The sequence below is a fragment of the Marmota marmota genome, unplaced genomic scaffold, assembly GCF_001458135.2.
Source record: "Marmota marmota marmota unplaced genomic scaffold, marMar, whole genome shotgun sequence".
Classification (NCBI taxonomy): domain Eukaryota; kingdom Metazoa; phylum Chordata; class Mammalia; order Rodentia; family Sciuridae; genus Marmota; species Marmota marmota.
The window spans coordinates 4,738,911-4,753,043 of NW_025999949.1; the positions used below are offsets into that span (position 1 = coordinate 4,738,911).

Below are 14,133 nucleotides of genomic sequence, written 5' to 3' on the forward strand. Positions count from 1 at the left end.
GTTTCATCCCAGTAACATTTATTATTAAAAAGGGGAAACAAATATTCAATCAGAAGAGACTAGTTAAATAATGGTGATACATCCTTACAACATAAGTGTGAAAATAATATGGCTGAATAGTTCATGATATGGGAAATCAATGTCTCAAGTGAAAATTTCAGGTCACAAAATTATTTTTATTAAAAAAAGAACACATTCTTATAGAAAAGGACAATTCTGCATGGTGGGATTTCTGGTGACTTTTTCCTTTCTCTTTTTTTTTTTTAAACTCTTTCTCCCAAGTTTGGAATTGTTTACAATAACTGCCATGTAAAAGCCTCTGGTGCCACCCTCTGCTTACCTCCTCAGGTGTGCTGGAAGATGGACTGTCCTCTAATGGTGTTCCCCGACCTACAGCCCCAGGTGGAATATCCAACCAAGAGAAGATGATGAACTGTGGGACCCAGTGCCAGAATTCCCAGAGCCTCAGCTCAGGCCCTTTGACCCAGAAACAGAATGGCCTTTGGACCACAGAGGTAGGGCTGCAACCACAGAATCGGCTCGTGACTGGAGAAGAGAGGTGGAACTTGCTCTAGGTCAGGACCACCCAGACTGTCCAGGGAAGGAGCACCTCAGCAATAGATATTCTCCACCCTTTCCCTATAAAATTACTGTAAACCTCACTCCAACCTCTGCCTGGAGGGTTGCCATTTTTGTTGAAACAGCAGAAATGGGTCCTTGATATTTGTGCTCTAAAAGAAGTGTTGTGTTTAAGCACCGCTTTGTTCAAGTGACTTCTTCTCTAGGGCAGCCCGTGTCCAGGCAACAGGCCAGTCTCAGGTTGGCAGGGTAGGGAACAGGGAGAGAATGAAGGTATAAGACCAATGTGGTAGTGACCACACACCTTCCAGCCAGGTGGGCAGTGGAAGTTTCCCCAAAGATGGTCCTCATTAGAATGTGTGATGGCATCACTCCAAAATGCTGCTGTTGGAAAGGAGGCAGGGCTCTGGTATCCCTGAAGTTGGCTGGCATCCTTTCTAAACCTTTTTCACCCAGAGTTGTTGTTGAGAAGTGTTCCTCCTGCCACCATCAGGTCCTCCCGTGGGTGTGACAGGGCACAAGCCAGAATCCTGATGGTAGGCCAGGCTCAAGGGGCTGCAGTTTCTTCCTCCCCCTCCTCCTTCTAGCCTCCCTCCAAATTCCATCTTCCCTATGCCTCATCTTCTCCGCTCTCCTGCTAAAACTCACTAGTCCTATCCCTTCAGGCCCATGCCACCCGTTTTCTGAAGGCACAGTTTGCTGTCGAATGATAGAATTCTTGCTCACATCGGTGAGCTGCTTGTCTAAATCTTTGGTCAAAAACTTCTTGCCACTTCAGCCTAATATTCATTAACTAAGGAGCCTGGCAGAAATCAATCTCTCTGAATCAGATTCCTTATCCACATAGTCTAAATAAAATTACTAAAATGAGTCAAGAGATGGGCCTGCGGTTACCAACAAAGATGTATATAACAAGGGCAGTGCAGTTTAACAAAGGATAGTTCAATATGTGACACCACAACCCATAAAAGGAACACTGGAGCCCTTCAGACACTGTGAAGGCAATGGGAGTTAATTCTGAGCACAACAGTGGCTTCCTAGGGTCCTTTATTGTCCGCTTTGCCTCTGCAAAGCTGGCCTTCTGTAGACCTGATCACTTTGCCATCTCTCAAGGCATTCTGGGTCTGAGAACCATGCTCAGAAATTTGGTGACAGTTCTAATGCAGGCCCAGACATTTGTCCCCTAGCCTCTTCCCCACACACATGACCCCACTCTTTAAGCCAGGATGGCCCTCAGCAGGGAGGAGGCAAAATCGCCTGGTGGATGTCATGATCCATGTATTATATTTCCTCACATTACTTTCTGCCCTCATCCATCATGTCAAAGTTGTATTTTGTATATTAGAAAGTACTTTTAGGTTAACTGGCTCATTAAATCTTCCCAAGAGCATGGTGAAGCAAGCAGCATTCCCATTTTGTGGGCTAGGGATTCTGGGAGCCTGTGTGGCAGTTAAAGTAGGGTCAGGCAGAGCCAGCCCCTGCAGGGTTTCAGCCACAGGTTCATTTGAGTGTGTGATATGAATACAGGACCCGGACATAGCTGTAGAAATGCTAGATGGGTGACATAACTTTACAGTGAGAAAGTTGAATATTAGTAAGGTAGAACATAAGATCTTACATTATTGTTCTTAAAAAAAAAAATACTTTATCAGTTAACTACTAACAGTATGTCATGCTGTGTAACAAAGCCTGTCAACATTCAGTGGCTTAAACAACCACCTTTCCTCCCTCCCTCATGGTCAGCTGCAACTTAAATGGACTAAGTCTGACTTTAGCTTCCAGGTCTGGCTCAGTCTGTTCCATGTGCATTATTCTGGAAATTATACCAGGGCACAATCAATCTCTAGGGCATATTTTTCTCATAACTCTGATGAAAACTCAAGGGGGCAAAGCCAAAGACCTGAACCCATCTCATGTCTCTGTTCCTATCATATCCACAAACAACACTAGTCAAAGCAAGTCAAATAGACCAGCCCAACATTAATGTAGCAAAGAGAGAGGTAAGGAGAATGAAAGATTAGGAGCAATAATGCAGTCTATCATGCATACCACACACAAAATGCACCAGTCATACATTCAGTGAATTGTTGTAAGGTGACACATCCAGATGAAGACAGAACGTTAATGCCCCAGAAGTCCTCCTTGTGCCCATTCCTAGTCACCATCTATCCCCCACAACATAACCACTCTTTTGACTTCCAGCATTATAGATCAGTTAATTTTTGAGATTTTCATAAATGGGACCATACTGTTGTACCCTTTGTGTCTGGCTTCTTTTGCTCAACATTATCCTTGTGAAAATTACCCACATCATTGTGAGGTTGCAGCAGTTTCTTCATTTTAATTGTGTGTGTGTATTATATATTTTATGTGACTACATCACAGTTTAACTATTCTACTTGATGGACATTTTAGTCATTTCCAGTTTGGGGCTATTGTGAACATCACAGCTATTAATATTCTTGCACATGCTCTTTGGTGGACTTTCTTTTCTTTAGGTTATATACCTCGGAGTGCAATTGCTGCATTGTAGGATAGGTCTGTATTTGACTTTAATAGATCTGGGCAAACAGTTTTCCAAAGTGATTGTACCATTTTATACTCTTGCCATCCGTGGATGAGTTCCAGTATCAGTGATTTGTACTTAGTCTTTCTTAAACCCATGACAGCATTTAATTGTGTGTTCTAGGTATAGCATAAGGGCCTAAGCACCAATATATCACCTCACTTAATTCTCACAACATTTGGATCAGTATCTAAAATGCTGATAGTTCTCAGCTATAAACTGCAGATGACAATAACAAGAGATAGCTAAGGAAAGCTCTTCCCCACCAACATATCCCATATTCTGGAGGCCTATGTAACAGTTAAAGTTGGGCCAGGCAGAACCAGCTGCAAGATTCTAGCAGCGGTGGACACAGTCACAGGAGAGCACTAGCTACACACCTGACCAGTGTGGCCCCAGGGAAATGCACACAGTGGCAAGCTCTCTGTGCTCTTGTTTTTATGAATTAACTAAGGATGGCTATGTTGTAACTATTTCAAAATGAGATCAGGGAGCAGATAGCTTTGGTTTTAAGATTTCAGACAATTACTGAAGCTTATCAGTGGTCCTTGCATCTGAAGATAAATCAGACAACAGACATCTAGAGTCCCTCAAAGGCCAAGGCAAAGGTTTTCTATCTAAGGTGTCAGTTTATAAGGTAAGTTTACCTCTAACTGAGGCTTCTGCTGCAGAGCTTTCTTACCACCAACACTCTGGAAGGTTTTCAGGTTAACTAGAATCTGATTAAAGGAAAGAGCGTTCTTCCTATTCCTTCCTAGGACTTGGATTTATGGTTTCTTTCTAATTCATCTTTTACCCTGGGCTGAAACTTCATGTATCTTCAGTATCTGCTGGTCTTCCTTTGCACTCCCTCCATGCCCCCAAGATGACCTACCCATGGTCCCTGGGTGACGATGGCTTGACTTGATGATTTTTTGACTTTACAATAGCACAATAACAATGGGCATTCCATAAAAACCATATTTTGAATTTTACATTTGGATCTTTTCCTGAACTATCAATAGGAGATATAGTCCTCTTCCACACTGGGCAGCCAGGAGCCGGAGCCCCAGTTCCCACTCAGCCCGACAATCACAAGGGGACTGTGTTGCTAAGCTATGAAGTTCGGAAGACTATGTGTACTAAATACATTTTTGATTTATTCTATTTTCAACTTGCAATGGGTCTCTTGAAATGTAATTCCATGGTAAGGAGAGGAGCAACTGTGCTAGCACTTGACAGTGTTCCCCTTGTGCCCCATCAGGCTGTCTGGCAGATGGTTCTTTGGCATTTTCTTTTTAAAGCTTTCCTTCTCCAGAAGACTCCTCTGGAGAAGCTTGCAGCCCTACCCACATGCTCAAGGTGGCCTTGTCATTCAGACAAGAGTGTGTGTGTGTTAAAGACAACCCAACTAGGTTTGGAAATTTTCCTCATCGGTTCCTATAGTGCTCTTGAGAGCCGTTCATCACATGTCCATTGAGCGCTGTTCTAGAACCAAGGATCCAAGAGGGGAGCAAAGCAGGTGTGGCATTTGTTCTGGAGCAGCTGCCAGTTTTAATTGGGCTAAGGATTGGAACAGATAATGTAAATAAAGCAGTTACAAACAGATTGATGCTCTGAAAGAACTGGAAGGTCACTAATAGCGGGTAGCAGCTCTGTGTAGCACAGATGCATCCCACAGTTCAAATAGCTTTCTAAAGGGTGATGGGGCGCAGCTCACAACAGTGAACAAAAAGCACCTGCTGCTCCGAGTCCTCCTCCACATTATGCGCCATCTAACAGACCACACCCTCCTTTCTCAACTCCCCCTGGGCCCTGCCTTCTACCTGGTATTAATAGATGCTACCTGGCAAAACAACTGTGGCAAAAAGTGATCTTTCACAAATTGGACTCAACCATCTAGGTCAGGAGCTCTCTTGTTGCATCTTGATTTCCTCAATCTTTTGGGACTTTATTGACTCTGTAGTGTCTGTTGACTTATTAGCTCAGTCTCCTTCACCTAGTCCCCCAGCTGTGCTCAAACAACAGGCAAGGAGGCTCTGTAGTATTGCTCATCTTCAGCTGATTAGTTGTTCAGGAACTCAGGGCTGCCTCTGCTTATTCTCTAGCCCTCATGTGCCATTTCCTTGGGCTTAGAACTCCCATCCCAAGCCCCGACACTCCATAAACACAAAATTCAGAGAAGGTAGAAATATATATGTGGACGTAGCTCTAAGCAGACACAGCTCCAAGTATGTGGCCAGCATCCCAGTGAGCCTTTGTGTCTTCAAAAGCTGCATATTTTCCAGTTGTTTTATTATTTTTGGCAAAATGCCCAGACTATGCTAAAGGAATTAGCCCTTGTCTGGACAGAGCTCTTAGCTAAAGGGCTTCCTCCTTCTGTCCCGCTCCCAGTGTCTGGCCAACAGTCAGAAGGATGGCTGAAGCCCCACAGAGCTGAGAGAGGAGGTCAAGAGAGGAGGAAGAATAGGATGAGCCTAGAATTTCTCCTGGACAACAGTAATAAGAGCCAAGGGAAGAGATTGGAAAGTCATGATGAGTCTCTCCTCATAACACAAGACATCAAAACAAACACTAGACATCAAAAGGAAGGAGAGAACAAAAGAACCCACAGGGGAAAAACCAAAGAGGGGAAGTGCCCTTCTAAGTGTGAACTGGACAGAGGGCGGTGGTGAGCTCAGTATTCTTTCCAAGCTTGGGGAATCCTTGAAAGTTTTGCCTTAAAGTCTGATCCCTGTCTTCCAAGATGAACAGCTGGCCCCTAGTAGAGTTGCTAAGATGGAATATTCCCGGATTGGCTTCACCTTAGTGCTATGAAAATCATGAAACAGCAAACCAATATATAGAATTTGGGAACAACTAGAGGTTTCTTATTGTCAGTATTGCTTTAACGGAGACCTGACTCAAAAGAAGTCAAACATCTTGAGTTGCCACTTGCAAGGCACTGGTCTTCAATATTCTGAGGCAATAGCAAAGAGGAAAAATGTTTCGAGTTCCTACTATGTGCCAGGCACTATATATGGCATTATGTTTCGCCCTTACAACTGTGAAAGGTAAACATTGTCCTTCCCCATCTGAGAAAAAGAGGCTCAGAAGCTGAATATTGGCCAACATGGCCCAGGGAGTAATGATTTGGCTATGCTAGAATTCCAACTCCCATCTGTCTGCCTCCAAACCACACGTCCTTGCTTCTCATTATCTGAGGTATAGTAGTGGAAAAGTTAGTGAGTTTTGGCAAAACTGTGGGAGACTGGATGTGGAACCTGGGGCCACCATCTCTAGTTCAACTCACCACCAATGAGATGTTGGCCTTGGGCAAATTGCATTAGCCTGTATGATTTTGCAGTGAGATAGCTGAAGTCAAATACAGTAAGATTCTCATCTGTCTCTCAGGAATGTTGCAAGGAACAATCAATTATGGACACAATTGAAATCCAGGAGGAAAGCTGTTGGGCATTTAGGTAGAGCAATGCAAACAAGTTCTCTTGAGATTTCTCTTGCCTTTTCTTTCTGAAGATTTACCTTCTCACATGTGTTCTTCCAATTATTTATTAGGTTTCTATTATGTGACAAACATTAAGTTAGATGCTAGGGATACTGTAGTGAGCAAAATAAACTGGGTCCTGACCTTCTTAAAGTTTGTAATCTGATGAGATAGTAAAACAAAAAATGAGTAAGTAAATAAATATACAGTTCAAGCTGTGGTTAGAGGCCAGGATGAAAGTAGGGTGTGGGGAGAGAGAATAGCAGCACTCTGATGGTATATATTTAGAAAATCCCTGCAACACTCCACAGAAAGTTAGTAGCCAGGATTATCTGTGGGGACAGCTCGAGGGGCCAGAGCCTGGAATCAAGAGTTATTTTTCATTGTGCCCTTCTCTACTCTTAATTTTTTTTTTACCATAATTATGCATTGTTCTTATACTTTAAAAACAGTAGTAATATAGCCAGGTGTATTGGACACTGCCTGTCATCCCAGCTACTTGGGAGGCTGAGGCAGGAGATTGTAAGTTTGAGGCCAGCTTAGGCAATTTAGTGAAATTCTGTCTCAAAATAAAAAAGAGCTGGGGATATAGCTCATTTGTAGAGTACCCTGAGTTTAAATCCTAGTACCAGCAAAAAATTTATATATTAGTAATATAGAAAAAAACAGTGTCTGATAACAAAGAAAAGCAGGACTTAGAGATTTATCTGCAAAGATCTGTGAAAAGGTTTGTACTATTCCATATTAGGTGCAGACAGTTGTGGAATCCAAATAAAGCTGAGAAAATATCTACTTCCATTTGGAGGGAAACTGAGAAAAGACTGAGCAAATTTAATAGCTGTCCCGAGTCCGGTTCTCCATAGAGCAGCCAGGCTGTCTCTACCTCTATAGGGAATGAGCTGGATCACTCCCTGACTTCTGAACCCCAAGAGAAACTGGTCCATCTGGGTTGGAGACTGCCAAGAAGTGATCACAGTCAATCTGGTTACCCTTGAGAAATGGCAGCCAATAAATGACTTTTAATTAAAGAGGCAGTACCAGAAAGACTAAAATTCATGATTCACAGGATATTAAGCTTGCAGAAATTAAAATGAGGCAAGAGAATAGAAAAGCTGTCAAACTAGGTGAGAAACAAGAGGTGTCAATGGTGACAGAGCTCACAAAACAAGAATATTAGAAGTGGAGAAAGGATTGAATTAGACAGCTGTAAAAGAAAAAGGTGCCAAATAGGATTTTCTCATCATCAAATTGAGAACCATAGGATTTTTAAAAGCCACTGATTACAATAGGGACATATTTTCTTTTCCTATCATTAAAAGGGGGGTGTGGGAATAAATACATTTATGTGGTATTTGTTAAATACCATGTAAAAGGGGGAACAAATCTGTTATATAAAGTGACCTGAGGGACAAAATGTCATAATTTTTCCTTGTACCTATGTAGCTCTATTTTTTCATTGGAAGGCAGGAAGATCCCCACTTTTTTGTTGTTGTTGTTGCCGCCGCCCTGGGTATTGAACCCTGGGCCTCATGCATGCTGTGCAAGTGCTCTATCACTGAACTACATTCCCGCCTCCTTAGAGCAGGTACCTAGAATTGTAGTCTTTCTTGCTCTTCTCTGGGCTTGGATTGTAAACTTTCCAAGTTGTAACTAGGTTATAGTGACTACCAACCATCTTGATATCCTCACAGCTGTAAATGGAGTGGGTACCTTTCAGTTGACTCCAAAGCTTTCAGATTCTAAAGCTTCTCTTTTAAAAACTGTTTCCAAGAAAACACGTTGTTTTAATTGTTTACTTTGTTAAACTTAATACAGTAATTATTTGCAAGTGGATTTCTTTGTGGCTTGAACCTTCTGGGCTTATAACTGAACTACAGAACTCTAGTTTTCCTTTATCCAAAAGGGTATCTTTTAGAATTATTATTGTCGTTGCCATTTAGAAGTAGTAGTTGTCAAAAACCTTATATTAAAATGATGACATCAATTTGGTATGTTTCCTGACACAACTTTTCAAATGAAATTAATGACAATAGCTATAACAGGGGTGGCTAAGTGTCCTGATTTGTTAGGGCCTGGAGAAGATTCTGCAATGTGGGACTTTTATTTTAAAATGGGACAGTCCTAGGCAAACCAGAATTGATCACTTTTTCAATGCTAAGTGACGCACTTAATTCTCTCCAAATATCTAAGAAGCAGGCATTATTTCCCTGTTTTTCAGGTAAGAGAATAAGACTTAGGTTAAAGCAAGGTTTTCACTAGGTCCAGGTCTGACTCCAAGGCTTATGCCCTGAACATTCCATGGTACAGACTTATGATCCACAGATTTAAGAAACTGTCCCGCTATAGTTGTGATTCAGTGGCTGCTCTAAGGATTTTGTACCCTTTGACTCTTTACACAGGCTTAGAAATACAGAATCATCCAACTACTGAATTTTTGCTCAGATTTTTTTAAACTTAAAAATTGACCAAAATACAACAGAACATTTTCTGTGTATAATCAAATAACCGTTTGTAAAATCTTGCCAATACTGTTCTAAAGAAAAGTACTTTTGTAGTTTGTAAAGTTTGTATTTCTATTCTGGAAAACTCTTATCCCCCACCAACTTAGGGGGACTCTGCCAGCAATTTAGCTCATTTCAATCATGGCCTCTGTCTATTCCCTGCTCCCGTTTTCAAAGCATTCAAGTAATAATGCCCCAAATAAAAGTCCAACGGAACTGGCCTCACCATCACCGCATCTTTCTTTAGGTCACAGCATTGGTAACTTCTTTTCCTGCACAGCACCTGTGTGATGAACAGGTAGGAGGTAAGTGCTAGTCCTGATGCAAGTTCCAGCTTCAAAGACCTCGGTGTAAGAAATCTAAACAGTACTGACTAATGGTTTTTAAAGCAAAAGAACATGGACAAGGGCAGGGTGCTTGTTTGTTCATCCATCCATCCATCCACTCAAAGTTAAATTGAGGGCCTCCTATGTCTCAGAATTGATGAGAGGTGCCAGGAACATTAAGAGGAAAATAGTGAAAACCTATTCTTGAAATTAATGAATAAGTCTAAAGCAACAGTTGAGATTTTCCTTGAGTGCCCCTCAGATCACTCAAATTATTATCTTAGGCCAGGTTTCCAAGAAGCAGAGCCTAAGATGCAAGGGATTGATTGAAACTTGCATGTTAGTGGGGGCAGAAGGTTAGGACAGAGGATCAAGTTCAGCAAGCATGAGAGCCGAGCTGAACAGTTGTAGTTTGGACTTATCTTCATACTATAAGCAGCTCTGGAACATGAGTGGCTACAGATTTGTAGCTCTATGAGGCAGAAGAGGTAGCACTTTGCGGGGGGGGGGGGGCGTACCTGGGATTGAATTTAGGGGCACTTAACCTCTGAACCACATCCCCAGCCCCATGTTGTATTTTATTTAGAGACAAGGCCTCATTGAGTTGCTTAGCACCTTTTACTGAGGCTGGCTTTGAACTCATTATCCTCCTGCCTCAGCCTCCTGAGCTGCTGGGATTATAGGCATGTACCATCATGCCTGGCCAAACTTCATCTTTCACAGTCTCCACCCCCCCAAAAACCAGATTTTTTTTTTAATCCCAATAATCAGACACTGGATAGGGCCGGGAATTTGTGTGTAACCTCTTTGGCATTTCTGGGATAGGTGGCTCCAATCATATGATGACAGTTTCTGGAACAGTGCTACTATGAGTAGTTAAGAGCCAAGGCTTAGTAGCTGGGAGCCAGAGGTATCAGCTGAATAAATGGAATGTGTAGGGGGCATCACCAGCAGCCACTATAAATATACAGGTTTTTATTTGACATGATAGAAACCTACCTATAATTTGCTAATAAATTCAGAGCTGCTTATTTTTTGTCCAGTGGTGGAACAGTCCACCATTTCTTTGGATGCCTATGGATGACATGGTTGGCTTGTGCTTAGGGGCCATGCTGAATGAAAAACAGACATCTAGCAACTCCAGACTCACAGCCAGCATGGACAGATCCTTGCTCTATAAGAGCTGCTCCACAGGATCTGAGACTGTTTTCCAGGAAGCAGACTGTGACGTATCATTACACAGGATGTTCAGTAGGAAGTGCCTCTAGGGTCACCACCTGTGGAAGGGGAAGATGAGCCACCGTACAGTCAGACAGCAGCCTCTGTCAGCTCCCATGGGAGCTCTGCAGCTGAATGGCACACCAGACCTGGCCTACCTTAGGCCAAAAGGGTCAAGTCTTTATTTCCTTCCCTTCATCACCACACTGGGCCACCTACAGAAGTTCAACCTTGAGTGAGGTGGCTCTCTGAAGCTGAAGTCACTCCTGAAGGGACAACTATAAGCTGTCTGCTGACAGTATTCCCTGGAGCTGGGCAGCAGGTCCTCCCTGGAGGGGGGATGGGCAGCACATAACCTCACGCATCCCTGGGGAGACTTGAAAGGCTCATCTCAAGTCACTCCATGCTTACAGTTGAGTGGAATGGGCATGAAATAAACCCCACTTCTAGTCATTCACCCCTTGGGAGAAGTGGTGGGTGGGCACATATTGAAGAACTTATAATTTACTTAATGCTTTAATACTTAAAGTTAATCCTAGGCTTTATCACGGATCTGTCTTTACTTAGACATGGAATAATTCTACTCTGCAAGAGTTTTTCCCCTACCATTTTATTTAGTAACAGGCAGTATGGTATGCACCATAACAACCTTGTGAAGTAGATAATATTATTCCCCATTTTACAGGTGAGGAAATATAAGATTAGGAACGTTTTAAAAAATAATTGCCCATGGTGAATGATATAGACTGTATTTGAACCAAGTCTGACTCCAGAGCTCAAAAACTTAAGCACCTTATTAAAGCCAACTGAGAACTTTTATCTATTTTGATGGACGTTAGCGAATTCATTTGCTCAATAATGAATATGTCTGTTGCCAGGTTCTCACTAGGTGAGAACCTGGCATTGGAAATTCAGAGAAACCTCTGAAAATAAGTGTATGCATATATAGAAACATGATACACCATTAATATGTACAATTGTTACATTTTTCATGTACTAAATTTAACTTAAAATATCACTGAGTAGGAACTTACATGTGTTCTTGTAGGTCATTCTTCTGACCTGTGTGTTTGTAACAATTAACAGAAATTAATGTCAATGTGAGGATTTTTTTAATCTCTTAGTAACTCAATTCACTGTTTCAAACCTTTTTTTTTTTTTTTTTTTTAAACAGGCTAAAAGAGATACCAAGAGGATGTCTGCAAAAGAAGTCACCATTAACGTTACAGACAGCATCCGACAGATGGACAGAAGTAAAAGAATCACAAAGAACTGTGTCAATTAGCAGAATGTCCTCTGAGTAGAAGAGCCGAGGGACTTCTGAAGTGCCCTTCATGGTACTGGTTCCCATCAAGCAACCTTAAAGAAGAGAGCCCCATTTGCTATATGTGGACACTGCTGAATGAGAGATGGTTTTACCCGGCCGCAAAACAACAACAACAACAAAAACTACCTGAGCTGTTGGGACTCTCTCAGCCTCCTGTTTGTCACATAAAGTGATTGTATTGAACAACCCTTGAATCTTTTAATAAGTTGCCAAATGTATGGCAACTTATTAAAGGTTTGGCTCTTTGCACTCCCTGTAATAGGGTCTGGTATAGAAGTGGAAAGACAAAGCCACAGGTTGGTTTATCCAACAGTTCAGTAGGAGGGATGGATTTCCTGGGTGAGAGATTTACACACCAGTGCCAAGCTCTCTTGGCTTTGGCAGTGAACAGTTTCAGGCTTTTTTTTTTTTTTTTTTAAATAGTGTCATAATAAAACACTGTTTTCACTTAAAAGCTGGCTTTCACCCAGCTCCCAACCCAAATATATCAGAACCTGAGAAACAGGAAAACTCTGTTATTCTTGTTTCCTTAGCTCAGATTAGATCCAGTTTCATAGGTAGTAACTCCACTGGAGTATCTTTGGAAGGTCTCTGACATGGTCAGACATGTTTTCATTGGCCTGATAGGTCCTCCTAAGCTGGTGTCCATATGTTGCCCTCTGAACTGTAATGACATGATCCTTGTGACCTATGCATCCAACTTGGGACACCTCTCCCACAAGACTCAGCCCAACATTGCATTTTTTTCTTAGCTTTCTGGTTCCCTTTCCTTCTCGAAGGTTTTTTTTCCCCTCTCCATTTGGGTCATTTGCAATTTTAATCAAAGACTGGATACTGCTCACAGGAGGGAGGTCACCCAGGAACATGCGGCGGCACACATGGCTTCCCTTTGGCCTCTCTGTGCACAGCCCCAGGACTCGATCATCTTGGTATCTGCAAAGTAATTACTTTAGAAAACCAGTACCTGGTTGATGTGTATTCACATTGACATTAGATCGATAAGCACTGTGTTAGAATAGGAAGCTAACACAGTGAAATGAGGTTTTGATAGGAATAATTTTCTAGCACTTTTTAAAAATATGTTCAGCTTGACATTTTCCTTTGAAATAATGTAGCATGATTTTTAAAGGATTATTGACATGACTAAGATTAGAAAAGGTAGGGTTAAAGTTGTACCAAACTATACTAATAAACCACATTTAGCAGAAATAGGCAGCCTGATGGTGTGTTTATGTAACATAGTCCAGAAAACTAACATAAGCAGGCTAAAATTCAGATACTCAACCACTCATCTGCTATTAGTCCTCAAACACAAGTAGCTTTATTTGTTCATCATTTCATTTATAGAAGACACATTTAGTAATTGAACATTAAATGTCAAGCCTGTGCCAGCTAGTAAGCAGATGTTGAGGGATTTGCTGTTTAGCCAATTACAACTGCACATGCTGAATCCAACAGCAAACTTAATTAGGAGACTGACTTAGACCCTAAGGTATATTGTGTGCTGTGAGTGGCTCTGCAGTGGAATCTCGCTTTTATGCCAAGGGTAGATTTATGTCAAACTACCTGGTCACTGTATAAGCCTTTACCATATACAAAAATCACTTTCTAAACCTTTGTCATTTTGATTCCTTGTTAAAGGGCTTTTGGGGAACTCTATGTTCTGAAATTTTTACAAACAAGTAAAACGTGTGACTTCTATGTGTGCAGTGGCATCACTCAACAGGCACCCCCAACTGTGAGGTTGGCAATGGTCCCATAAATTCAAGGGCTTGTCCCTCCAGGGTATGTGTGCTGTCCAGTCACTGTACTATGGGCTATGGCTAAGCCCAGCTTCTCTTTATAACCTTATTCCTCTCAGTTCACTGGGTCTTCTGTGTGTATAGATGTCTGTGTATAGAAACGCTTTCTCACTTCTGGGGAAGAAGGGCATAGAGCGCATGTGATCTGGCCCTCCGCAGAACAATCTGGATTCCACTGGGGTGGTGGCCAGAAGCTAAACCATGGCACTGAAAATTCATCTTTTTTCATGTGTGTTTAAGACAGGAGCTGATTCTTACTATCCATCCTACTGGGTTAATACTTTCCATTGCAGAGTTTGTGCCAATAAAGTCCTTAATTTCAAATATATAGATGGTTATAAAGAATTTTTA

General features: G+C 41.9%; 1 protein-coding gene across 1 annotated transcript; it reads left to right on the forward strand.

Moving 5' to 3' along the window:
• Window positions 1–302: 302 nt before the first annotated feature.
• Baalc (BAALC binder of MAP3K1 and KLF4) lies at window positions 303–12,103 on the forward strand (the record flags this gene model as incomplete). The annotated part of the gene is made up of 2 exons (XM_015486272.2): window positions 303–515; window positions 11,828–12,103. Coding segments are annotated over 2 exons (324 nt in total), but the record flags the coding sequence as incomplete, so codon positions are not given.
• Window positions 12,104–14,133: the final 2,030 nt, after the last annotated feature.